Consider the following 13,066-nt stretch of genomic DNA (forward strand, 5'->3'; position numbering starts at 1 on the left):
GAGTTATAGCAAAGAATAAAACAGAACTCTTAGGACTTGTGATATAGGTCAGTGGTAAAGGGCTTGCCCAAAATGTCCAAGGTTCTGGGTTCCATCCCCAGGAATGAAGAGGGGGGAAAAAAAACCCAAAACAAAACCAACCAAACTAAACAAACAAACAAACAAAAGCAAAAACCCCTCAGCCCTCTTCAAGTACGCAGAGACAGAAAATAACAAATATAAACATAGACATTCTATCAGATAAGTGCTAAGGAGAGAAATAACACAGAGGCAGAGTGTGGATGGGCAGGGCGCTGTCGCTGAGGCAGGGCAGATGAGGAAGTCCTGAGACCCTTATGTAAAGGGTAAGTGAGCCCCATGATAAAAGAGCTGGGAGAGAGTATTCTAGGTAGAAATCCAGTACAAAGGTACTGAGGTGAAGCCTGGCTTGGGAGGAATGAAGAGAGAAGGAAATGAGGCCGGAGGGGCGGGGACCAGGTGGGTAAGGCCATTAGACCATTACAAGGTTTTGGTTTACTCCAGGGTCCAACAGGAACCACTGGAGAACTGAAGTAGAGGGCTGCTGGCTTTGGAGAGATCGCTTGAGCTGTGCTGACAACTGACTGGAGGGAGACCAAGGTGAGCAGGGAGCCTCGTGAGGAGGCTGCGGATACCATCAGCCAGCGGGATGGAGCAGAGGGATGTGTATCTCCGGGTTATGCTGTGCACGAGGAGCCCACAGGGTTGAGGAAGGATGGAGTGGTTGAGAACAAAGGCCCACACTTGGCCTGAGCAACAGGAGACTTGGCTCTGCCTCCCTCGGGGGTAGGGGTGAGTGCAAGCTGGGACACTTGACACTATGGCATATTACTAGACATCCCAGGGGACAGCAGAGATGGGGCTGCGTTTACAAACTTTGGAGCTGGGTATGGTGACACGTGCCCGAAATCTCAGAGCTTCAGAAGCTGAGTCAGGAGGATCACTGTAAGTTTCAAGCCAGCATGAGCTACATAGTGAGTTCCAGGCTAGTAGGGACTACATAAGAAGACCTTGTCTCTGCTGGGCAGTGGTGGCGCACGCCTCTAATTCCAGCACTTGGGAGGCTGAGGCAGGTGGATTTCTGAGTTCGAGGCCAGCCTGGTCTACAGAGTGAGTTCCAGGACAGCCAGGACTACACAGAAAAACCCTGTCTTAAAAAAAGAAGAAGAGGAAGAGGAAGAGGAAGAGGAAGAAGGCCTTGTCTCAAAAGTCCAAACCGGGGTAAGATGGCTCAGCCAGGGAGGCTGATGACCCTAGTGCTATCTCTGGAGCCCACGTGGCGGAGGGAAAGAAATGACTCCCAGAAGCTGGCCTCTGCCTGCCACGCTTGGATCCAAACTTGGGGTTACACCGTGCGGACGCCCATCCACAGTCACAGATTAATAAACAAAACTAAACCAAAAACCAAACCAACAATAAACCATGGGCTGGGGGTAAATGCACATTTGGATGATATGGTGTCTAGTCTCTAAGTCTCGTCCCTCTCTGACGTTCTATCAGGGTTGCTCTGAGTGATGGGATGTGGCCAGAATGGCCCATGTCCCTCCTGCTTCGCCCCAAACCTTGGTCAAGCTCCTCACCTCCTCGGACTCCGCTGACCTCCGCGTGGACCAGATGAATTCCATGACCGCCACGAAGACAGCAATGATGAGGCCACAGATCAGCACGACAAAAATACCGCCAATGTTCTCCATCCCCAAACCTGAGAGTGGACACAGCTAGAGTGTGGGCGTGGGCATGGGCCCAAGGGGTTTCTGGGAAAGAGGAGGTGCAAGAGGGGGTGGCTGACCTTTGGCCCTGTGGTCCTCCTCCTTGGGGCACCGGCCGCCCTCCCACCACTTGCGTTTCAGGATCTCCAGCCTGTTGTTCTCCTGGAGCTGCAGGATGGCCAACGTGATTTCATCCCGGAATGGGGAGCCTGGCAGGGCACATGAGGGGTTTGCCACAGGCCCCACTACCCTAAACCCCACCTGCCCTGTCACCTCTCCCAGCTCCTATTGAACAGCCAGAGGGGGGAGCTCTCTGAGCAGCAGGTCAGCCCTCTCCAACTGCAGCCAGAATGAGCTTCTCCTGTGGTGGGGCTGCCATTCCTAAGAACCTCCACCCAAGGCTCACCAGCCCAGCCACACTGGCCTCCTGACAATTCCCCATATCTGTTAGACAGAGCCCTACTTTAGGGCCCTCACTTCTGCCTGGAATGCCCTTTCCTGTACCCCCTCAGGTCTCTGCATACACACTGGCTCCCCTTTGGCTGCTTTACTCAAAATGGCAGCTTTACTCAAAATGGCAGCTTTACTCAAAATGGCAGCAAAGCCTCCATTCCTGACCAGTCTACCACTACACTTGCTTCACAACACGTGACTGCACTAGGACACACTCGTCTACAGCCTCATATGTCTGCCTGTCACCTGGAAGGGCATTGGAGCAGTTGGCTGAGTGGCTCCTCATACAGTGCTTCTGTATCCACACACCCCCCCCTTCCCTTCATGTCCACCCCTTGGGCTCACCATGATCACCAAACATTACCAAAGTTTGGAAATAAATTAGTGTTAGTGTTTCTAGCACCGAGCCCCGGAAAAGTGTGTCCTGAAGTATAAGCTGTCCTGCCTCTCTCCTTCCTTCCTGAGCTCATCAAGCACCTGCTCTGAGCTAGGACATACACTCTGTGTAGAGAGTATGGAACAAGGAAAACCACCACCTAGCTGAGCATGCTGACATATTCTGTACGTACTTGGGAGGTATAGGTAGGAGGATAGGAGGTTCAAGGCCATCCTCGTCTACAACCTGACCATCTTACTTGATAGCAAGACTTTGTTTCAAAGGCAAATATCAATCAGAGCTGGAGAGATGGCTCAGTGGTTAAGAGCACTGACTGCAATTCCAGAGGACCTGAGTTCAATTCCCAGCACCCACATGGTGGCTCACAACCATCTGTAATGGGGTCTGATGCCCTCTTCTGGTGTGTCTGAGGACAGTGACAGTGCCCTCATACATTAACACCCATGGAGGTGTTGCACCTCATAGCTCATGTTTGCTGAGGTGTACATATATAAGTCATAAAATTCCTTTAATATCCCGAAGCCAGAGCTCACTGGCTTCTCAGCAGTTTTTGCCTGCTCAAAGTGCAGAGGCTCAGGATGGTGACTGCACCTGCCAAGGGTCACACAGCATGACCACTTTTCTCACGGAGGGCACGGGCTGCTCTTGGGCTCATTCACACATTTTGGTTCGTATGCCCCCGCCCCTCACCCTGCATACCCAGCGGCATGCCGATGCCGTAGCCCTTGGTGTCGAGGAGGCCCCCGATCTGGGTGAGGTTGCAATTGAGACGTCTGTGGTACTCATTCATGGTGGACTCCAGCAGGAAGGCATAGCGGGAGTTGAGGACGCGGGCGATTCCCTCCTCGGTGCTCTTGACGAACACACTGGGCTGCTTTGACTGCATGTAGTTCCACATCCGCTGGTACGTCTGGTACCGTGAGTTCTTGGCAGAGCGAATATGAAGGAAGACAGGTGAGGGCCACTCTGAGCTTCCCCGTGAGCCCTTCTCACCTTCCAGCTTTCCCTTCTTCCTGATGACAACTCAGTACTTGGCGCAACCCTCCCAGGGGCCTCCTTGACCTTGTTCCTCCTGTGTTGTCCAATACTGACTCACATTAGATTCCCATCCACCAGGTGAAGGTCAGGGTGTTCAGCCAGGTGGTGGGACTGCCCCCAAACAGACCAAGTATGTCTACTGCCCTCCCTCACACCTAGCCTGAGAGGTTTTAGGAGAGCCCCACCTGGAAGAAGGTCATGGTGGAGCCAGCGTGGATAGTGCCGTACTCAATGTTGGTCTGATCCGCCAGGTCGTCAGCTGACTCCACCGGCACCTCCATGCGCTGCACCGTGAGGAAGGCAGCCAGGTTGGCCGTGTAGGAGGAGATGATGATCAAGGTGAAGGCCCACCTGAGGGGTGGGAAGTATGAGCCTCTTGCTGAACATCAGCTTGTGGGTGAATGAGGTGAGACTCCATGAAGACAGACAGGCAATGCTCTCAAAGAGCATTCCCGTGGAGTTCACACAGAGCTGAGGTTCCTCCAAGTGGAAGTAGAGGCCATAACAAGCAATGGGGGTTGGGGGAGGGCTGCAGAGATGGCTCAGCCGATGAGAGCACTGGTTGCTCCCTTCTAGAGGATCTGGGTTTGATTCCCTGCACCTACATGGCAGCTCACAACTGTAATTCCAGTTCCAAGGAATCTGATACCCTTTTCTGCCCTCTCTGGGCACTACACACATATGGTATACAGACACATAGGCAGGCAAAATAGCCGTCCACATAAAATAATCAATTGAAATTTAACACACACACACACACACACACACACACACCGATTCACATAGACTGTAATAAAATGATGGGCAAGCAATACACCACGTAAATGCCAGGGGTCAGAAAGCTGCACTGCATCACTACTTTAAGAACAAGCAAGTGGCCAGGACTGAGATGTGACCTGATGACAGAGGGGTCAGCCAGCTCAGGAGTACAGAACAGTCTCAGGCACTAGTGCGTGTAATTATAGGGCTTCAAAACTCATAAAGCAAGGACGGCAAGAGACCGCTAAGGAGGTGTGGTGGTTTGCATAGGTTTGGCCCACACACACTCATGTGTGTGAATGCTTGGCCCACGCAGAGTGGCACTATTAGGAGGTGTGGCCTTCTTAGTTGTGGCCTTCCTGAAGAAAGTATGTCACTGTGGGGGTGAGCTTTGAGGTCTCTCTGCTTGTTCCACCCAGTGTGGAATTCCACTCTCCTCCTGGCTACTTTTCAATCAAGATACAGAACTCTCAGCTCCTTCTCCAGCACCATGTCTGCCTGCAGGCTGCCATGTTTCCTGCCATGATATAATGGACTAAACCTCTGAAAATGTAAGCCAGCCCCAATTCAATGTAATCCTTATAATAGTTGGCTTAGGGGCTGGAGAGATGGCTCAGCAGTTAAGAACACTGACTGCTCTTCCAGAGTTCCTGAGTTCAATTCCCAGTAACCACATGGTGGCTCACAATCATCTGTAGTAGAATCTGATGCCCTCTTCTGGTGTGTCTGAAGACAGCAACAGTGTACTTATATACATGAAATAAATAAATAAATCTTAAAAAAAAAAGTTGGCTTGGTCTTGGTGTCTTTTCACAGTGACAAAACTCTAACTAAGATAGTGGGTCAAGGCATATTTGTCACCAAACCTGATGATTTTTTGAGCTTTAGGCTCCACATGGTGGAAGAAGAGAACTGACTGCCACAAGTTGTCCTCTGAGCTGCACCTGTGCTCTGTGGCATGCACATGCGCCCCACCCCCCATAAATAAAGACAGTTTTTTAAAAGTTACAAAGCAAAAACTGATTCTACAGTGGAATACTTGCCTAGAATCCCCCAGTGAGGGGCTGGGGGCGTGGCTCAGTGGTAGAGCCCCTGCCTAGAATCCCCCAGTGAGGGGCTGGGGGCGTGGCTCAGTGGTAGAGCCCCTGCCTAGGATCCCCCAGTGAGGGGCTGGGGGCGTGGCTCAGTGGTAGAGCCCCTGCCTAGGATCCCCCCGTGAGGGGCTGGGGGCGTGGCTCAGTGGTAGAGCCCCTGCCTAGGATCCCCCAGTGAGGGGCTGGGGGCGTGGCTCAGTGGTAGAGCCCCTGCCTAGGATCCCCCAGTGAGGGGCTGGGGGCGTGGCTCAGTGGTAGAGCCCCTGCCTAGGATCCCCCAGTGAGGGGCTGGGGGCGTGGCTCAGTGGTAGAGCCCCTGCCTAGAATCCCCCAGTGAGGGGCTGGGGGCGTGGCTCAGTGGTAGAGCCCCTGCCTAGAGTCCCCCAGTGAGGGGCTGGGGGCCTGGCTCAGTGGTAGAGCCCCTGCCTAGAATCCCCCAGTGAGGGGCTGGGGGCGTGGCTCAGTGGTAGAGCCCCTGCCTAGAATCCCCCAGTGAGGGGCTGGGGGCGTGGCTCAGTGGTAAAGGCCCTGCCTAATCTTCCAGTGAGGGGCTGGGAATAGCTTAGCTATATAGAGCCTGCTAGGAATTCACCAGTGAAAGGCTGGGAGTTCAGCTCAGGGCTAAAGCATTTTTCCAATGTTCTAGGTTTCTAAGACCAACAAGAGAAAGAAAGAGAGGAGTGAGGAGAGGAGAGAATTTCTGTTTCTCCAAGATCACAGGGCAATGCTCTGGCATTTCCCTCTTTGGTTGACAGAACAACCAGACAGAAAACCAGTGAGTGGTGAGGCAGAAACCAAGGGCAACACCAAACCTCTCGCCCTCTATGGCATTTCTAGAACATTCCCCCACCACCAGCAGAGTCCATCTCCAGGGCATGGACAAGAACCATTTCCCTAGGCAGACCATGCTGCAGGGCCATGAAACAGTCTCAGTGAATTGAAACAGGCTAAAGACCTGCAGAGGATGCTCTCTGACCACAGTGGAAGTGAGTTAGAAATCAATAATGGAAAGAACTGGAAAATCCCCAAGTCCTGGCTCCACCCAAGTCTAGCTGGATGACCTTGAGGCTGTGCTCTGGTGTCCTCAGCTACGCAGTACACATCATTGCTGGCTCTTTCACACGTGGTTTTGTGCAGTGGGCTAGCCCACAACACAGAATGTGCTGGACAAGTGTTTACTGTCACCATCTTAGTGACATGGCCTGACTTGAGAAGGAGAAGAGGCAGCCAACCAGGGCAGCCATTTGTCCTACTCTGGCTTCCTCTGGCCTTCTTCCTGCCAAATAAGAGTGGCCCAGGGCCCTGAAGGCCACAGACCCGAGAGGGCCTCCCAGACCCCACTGGCTTGCTACCAGGCAGTAATAAGAATGGGCAGCTGGGTTTAGGTTCTGGGTTGGGAGTGAATGGACAGAAGTGTGAATAATACAGTTTCAGGTAGGAAAAAACCTCTAACCCTGACACAAGGCTCACCACACCTGCCTCATGGGCCAATGTTACTCACTACAAAGACACAACCCAGTGCCTACCCAGCACACATCAGGTGCCTGGCTGGAACCATGAGACTGTGACATGGCAGGTGGGTGATGGTAATGCAGTATAGAGTGATAGGACTGGTTGCTCATCGATAGAGGGGATGATAGATAGATGATAGATAGATAGATGATAGATATATAGATAGATGATAGATAGATGATAGATGATAGATAGATAGATAGATGATAGATAGATAGATAGATGATAGATAGATAGATAGATAGATAGAGCAACTGAATGAGCTAAATTTAGAAGCAAAGAGATGAGTTATTTTGGACAAGGTGAATTTGGGGTAATCCACTAATACACAAGAGAAGCACCCCAAGTTAGCTGGATATGTGAGGAGGCTCAGATGAGGACTCTGGAAGGGACCAGCTCCAGGCCAGTACATTCAGGAGTGGCCTTCAGTGGGGATATGAATCCGGATAGTGTTTTGTGTTGGGTTGAGTGTGGTTGTCCTGGCTCCTGACTGGGGGGGTAGGTAGGCTGACCATGCAAGGCCTGGCCTGAACACAGAATCTGAGGGCACAATTCACAGAGCCTGATTCCTTGATGCAGGAAACACACATATTTCTTGCACAGTCATGTGTGAACTGAAATCAGCAGAGTGCAGATCTCACTCAGCATGAGGACTGGGTGCTGTCACGCAGGGAGCACTGGTGGAGCTGCTCACCTTTCTGAGGAGTCACGGCTAGGATAGCAACTCCATGGGTATTTGGCTCATTCTAGATGCTTGGGCCGGCCACGCCAGGTCTCAGGACTCACACTGGCATCAGTGTATCCCCTTGCCAACTATTTCTAAGTGTCAAACGTTGAGCATCAACAATGATCCAGTCAATGGCCTCACTCCTCAGCATCCAAAACTGACACTATAAATAGATGTCACCTACCTTGTTTATGTCTTCTGACATATTCACGCACAAGCATTGGCTTATTACACTGATCCGATTATAAGTCTTATCACCTAGCCAGGCGTGGCGGTTTCTGGATTAAGTCTGGTCTATAGAGTGAGTTCTAGAACAGCCAAGGCTACCTAGTGAAACCCTCACTCAAAAAACAAACAAACAAAAAGAAATTGTATCTCCTTTTTTCCCTCATTACAACTAGAGCATTATACTAAAAACCTTTTTTTTTTCTTAAATCTTGTGTCTGTGCATGTGAGTGCAGCACCACTGGAGCCCTTAAGGGGGTGTTGGACCCCCTGGAACTGCAGTTACAGGCAGCTGTGGGCCCACTGAGGTGAGTGGCAGAAACTGAGCTTAGGTCCCTGGTAAGAGCAGAATGTGCTCTTAATCACTGAGCCCTAGAAATATTTCAGTATGTGGTGATTTGAATATGCTTGGCCCACAGGAAGTGGCTCTATTAGGAGGTGTGGCCTTGTTGGAGGAAGATGTCACTGTGTTGGTGGGCTTTGAGGCCTCCTGTGCTCAGGCTTGCCCAGTGTGGAAGAGTCTCCTCCTGGCTGCCTTTGATCAAGATGTAGAACTCTCAGCTCTTCCAGAACCATGTCTGACTGCATGCTGCCATCTTCTCACCATGATGATAATGGACTGAACCACTGAAACTGGAAGCCAGCCCCAATGAAATGTTTACTTTTATACAAGTTGCCTTGGTCGGTCATGGTGTCTCTACACAGCAATGAAACCCTAAGATAGTCTGACGCTCAGGATGAGAAAGCATGAAAGCAGTATTATGAAAAGAGGGTCTGCAGACCCTGCTGTGTCTGTGGGCTCACCAGGGGGCAGTGTCAAGCTGAGTACTGAAGAGCCAGAGAACTGGAGACAAGGTTAGCCCGAGGGACACACATGTGCTGCCTGCAGTGGGTGCTGCCTGGGATCACAGCTTAAGGAGTCACATGTGAAGTGAGGGCTGCGGGAAGGAGGGAGAAACCTCGCTGATAGCTAGATGAGGTTGAGGGGTTTCTAGTCAGAAAGGTGTGATGACAGTTGCTGAGGGGGTAACCTGGAGACCTACCTGAACACTGAGATGTGAAGGCAGGTAGGACTCAAGGAGAGTGAGGTCAGGGACTCGCTTCCCAAACTTTGACCAAGGGAGACCCTGGGAGTGGGTAGGGGGATAGGAGCTGTGGTCCAAGACAGCCTCAGGCTGATTTCTGAGGCAAACCTGTCTTCAGTGATGAGCCAGCAGGTATAGCTGCAGAAGACTGGGAGCTGAGTGGTCATTGCTCATAGAATCCCCCATGATAGTAGCAGCAATGCCCTACAGTCTCAATGCTGGGTTGTGGGTCCCAGGATGGTGAGGATTATGGCTGCAGTCACTGTGCAATTGAGTCACATTTGGAGATTAAGCAGTGCCTGCTGAATGAGTGGACTGTGCAGAAGGACTCAGGGTTTGGAAGACCATGAGGCTAGGCAGACAGCTCCAGTGAGCAGAAGTATGATGAATGGCTTCCTGGGTGGCTGCAATGAGAGATGGCAGGGAATGACTGGCTAGACAGCATGGCCACTGAGAAGCAGGTCTCAGGCTAAGGAGAAAGAATGAGGGCTCACAGACTGGAGGCACTGGTGCCCTGCTTTTTAGGACTGTTCAGATTCATCAACTTGGGACCATTCTAGACTATTCTGTCAGAGCACCTGGTCGGTCATCTCTCAAAAGCAGTCAGTGCACAGCTGAAGCACCAAGCACACCAATGTCTTCACCTGGGCTGGGAGGGAACAGAGTAAGTCCCTCCCACTGTCAGCACCAGACATATACACCTTAATCCTTGGAAAAGATCGAGCTTTCAACCTTCACGGTAAAAGGGTCTTTGTAGATGAAAGTAAGGATTGAAGAGGGGATATAGGATAGGGTGCTCTTGGGAGGGGAAATGTGGAAAGGGGATGACATCTGTATTGTAAATAAAATATCCAAGAAAAAAAAAGAAAGTAAGGATTGAGATGAGGAAGCAGGTCGGGCAGTGCTGGTGCACACCTTTAATCCCAGTGCTCAGGAGCTAGAGGCAGGCAGATGTCTGAGTTTAAGGTCATCCTGGTCTACAGAGTTCCAGGACAGCCAGGGCTTCACAGAGAAACTCTCTCTTCAAAACAGAACAGAACGAACGATGAGAAAGTAACCCTGGACCACCCCAGCTTGTTTGTCCCACTCAATTATGATAGAAGGTGCTTCAAGACTTTGTTTCTGGATTCCTAGCTCCCAGCTAGGCAAATGCTCATGTTGAAAAGCAATAGAAAGCAAGTAGCTTCTCCTGGCCTTTACGTTGCATTGACTTTAGAGCAGAGTGAATCACAAGAGCATGGGTATGAAAGGAATCAGAGTCTAGTGGGAAAGCACTGGTTCTTCAAAGGTTGAGGCAGGAAGGCAGAAAGCTCAAGGTAAGCTGGGGCTGCAAGACTGAATTCAAGACAAGCCTAGGCAACATGAGAACTTGTCTCAAAATACAAGAGCAAAAACCAGGCTGGGAGTATAGCTCAGTGGTAGAACTCTTATCTAGAATCCTCCAATGAGGGATGATGGGCATGGTTCAGTGGTAGAGCCCCTGCCTAGAATCCCCCAGTGAGGGGCTGGGGGCGTGGCTCAGTGGTAGAGCCCCTGCCTAGAATCCCCCAGTGAGGGGCTGGGGGCGTGGCTCAGTGGTAGAGCCCCTGCCTAGAATCCCCCAGTGAGGGGCTGGGGGTGTGGTTCAGTGGTAGAGCCCCTGCCTAGAATCCCCCAGTGAGAAGTAGCACTCTCCTTTGCATGCACAAATCCCTAGGTTCAATATCTAGCTTTGCAAAAATAAATAACAAGTCAGAGAGAGATTTGATGTTTTGCTGCTTTTTTGAAGAACCAGGCCATAGGTCAGAGAATGCAGGAGGCTTCTAAAAGCTGGGAAAGATAAGGAAAGGGATCTTGGGTTCTGCAGGAGGCAGGCTAGCTAGTGACTTTTAGCCCTGTCAGATCTAGTTTGGGTTCTGACCTCCAGAACTGAAAGTTAGTACATTTGTGTCATCTTAAACTATTAAATCAGTGGTGATCTCTGTAGCAGACACAGGAACAAGCCCAGATGTGCCATCTGAATTTGGGCTTTTCCAGCACTAGGTATTAAACTCAGGGCCTTCTATATTGAGTTATATTCCTAGCCCCCATCTTTTCCTTGAGACAAGGTCTTCTGTAGCCCAGGCTTCCCTCAAACTCAATATGCAGGCAAGGGTGACCTTGAGCAGATCCTCCTGCCTTTAGCTCCCAGTGTTTAGAACACAGGTTGTACTACCACGCCCTGCTTATGATCTGATAGGAATCTGCACAAGTGAAGCAAGTACTTCTCCACAAGAGAGCTTTATCTCCGCCCCGCCCCTCATTAGGCTGTGTATTGTTATTATGAGTGTGTGTGTCTGCTTCTCTCACAAGCATTTGTATGCACTGAATCCTCTCTTTGGACTTCTAGTTAAATGAGTGAGTTCTAGGTTCAGTGAAGAGACCCTGCTTCCAAAAAGAAAGTGGAGAGCAATAAACAGACATTTCAGTGTCAGTCTCCACACACTCTTGCAAACTTGTACACACATCTGCATGTACATATGTGGCTATGCACTCACACCACAGCCATTACACAACACACGAAAACTTGAAGGGCCCCAACTTGACAAGCAGACTCCATCTTGTAAACTGGCCTCCATTTTATACATAGGCCCTGTCCTTGTGATAAACTCTAATTACTGGAAAAACCACAAACTGTTTCAGGAAGGAACCACCCTAGACACAGCCACCAGCTGGAAAATACCTAACATTCCAGAGGCTGCAGATAGATATAGACAGATTGCTTAAGCCAACCAAAATACCTGTTACCCAGTCATGTATCTGCCAAGTTGATAAGCTGTAACCACAATAAAAAAAGGTACTGGGGCCTTCTGTGCTACCTTGTGTTGGGGTGGGGGGACAGGTCTGAGGTCAAGTTTGAATAAAGACTCTTTGCTTTTGCATATGAGTTGGACTCCTGATGGTCTTTGGGGACACTTGGATCCGGGCATAACCCTCACATACATGTGTGCACTGCCTTGTATACATACAAGCACCTGAATGCAGGCATCATGACCTGTAGCTGGCATGAGCTTCTTGGTACGTGTACCAGGGGAAAATGCATCTTACTCACGAGATTTCAAGGACTCTCAGTGTCTGTAACAACCAGGGCAGTGTCACAGACATCATAGCCATGCTCCTCTTCTCGTGTCTCCGCAGACTGCTCAGCTCATGTCACTTTTCCATAACTCAGGGACACCCAAGTCACGGGCCTGCCCCTTTCCTCAGGTGCTTAGGACTGAACATGGCTGCTTGTACCTGCCAGCCACATGCCCTGCCACAGAGCCTTGGGATTGTTTGGGGGAGGGGACACAATAGTGTCTGATTAGTGGCCCAGAGTGGCCTTGAGCTTGATATTTAAGCTCAGGCTGATCTCAAGAGGACACCCCTAGCCAAGGCCACAGAGACGGTGGCCGCTTTGCTGAGGTTCATCTCCTCATTGCACAGTCATGGCGGGGAACAGAGAGCTGCCTGGGAGAACACAGCAGCCCACACCCAGAATGGAAGGCCTCCCAGTGTAGATAAACAAGGCTCACCAGACTCCACTGACACAGCGTGTGGACAGCGCCCGGGGCATGATCTCCGAGCCCTGCTGCATGAAGCCACCCACAGGGAACCAGAGGCTGTTACCCAGTGTGTACTGGTTCTCCAGGATATGGGGACGCGCCCGAAGACACGGGTGTGGATTGTACCACTCATAAGGGCTCAGCCTGTGGAGAGATGAGTGGGGGGGGGGTGAGGAAAAGGAAGGAGGGCAAGAGGTAGTAAAGCCGGGGTGATGAGAAGGGAAGAGGTAGGGAAAGAGTGATGGATACATGCAAAAGAGAAGTGGGGGGTGGTGCACGGAACAAGGATGCTGACACACCATAGGAATAGACTCTGCAGTGAAGGTAAGAGGACAGAAGCAGACAGAGAAAGGAGAGCGGCCCAGTCAGATCCCCAGGGGGGAAGATGAGAAACGGAGACAGGAGACAGAGCAGGTATAGGGCACCCGTGGCCCCACAATGTTCAGCCAACAGAAGACGGTCAATGCGAGGGGCTTCTGGGCGGAA

General features: G+C 51.0%; 1 protein-coding gene across 3 annotated transcripts in view; it reads right to left on the bottom strand.

The window, feature by feature from the left end:
- Grik5 (glutamate ionotropic receptor kainate type subunit 5) overlaps positions 1-13,066 on the bottom strand; it is a 63,131-nt gene that overhangs the window by 1,285 nt on the left and 48,780 nt on the right. For all 3 annotated transcript variants that reach the window (XM_034517070.2, XM_076929745.1, XM_076929741.1), the window contains 5 exons: positions 12,551-12,724; positions 3,801-3,966; positions 3,277-3,502; positions 1,808-1,936; positions 1,599-1,720 (listed from right to left, as the gene is read on the bottom strand). In XM_034517070.2, coding sequence (XP_034372961.1) covers positions 1,599-1,720; positions 1,808-1,936; positions 3,277-3,502; positions 3,801-3,966; positions 12,551-12,724 — 817 coding nt within the window. The remainder of the gene's footprint in view (positions 1-1,598; positions 1,721-1,807; positions 1,937-3,276; positions 3,503-3,800; positions 3,967-12,550; positions 12,725-13,066) is intronic.

The sequence above is a fragment of the Arvicanthis niloticus genome, chromosome 1 (assembly GCF_011762505.2).
Source record: "Arvicanthis niloticus isolate mArvNil1 chromosome 1, mArvNil1.pat.X, whole genome shotgun sequence".
NCBI lineage: Eukaryota > Metazoa > Chordata > Mammalia > Rodentia > Muridae > Arvicanthis > Arvicanthis niloticus.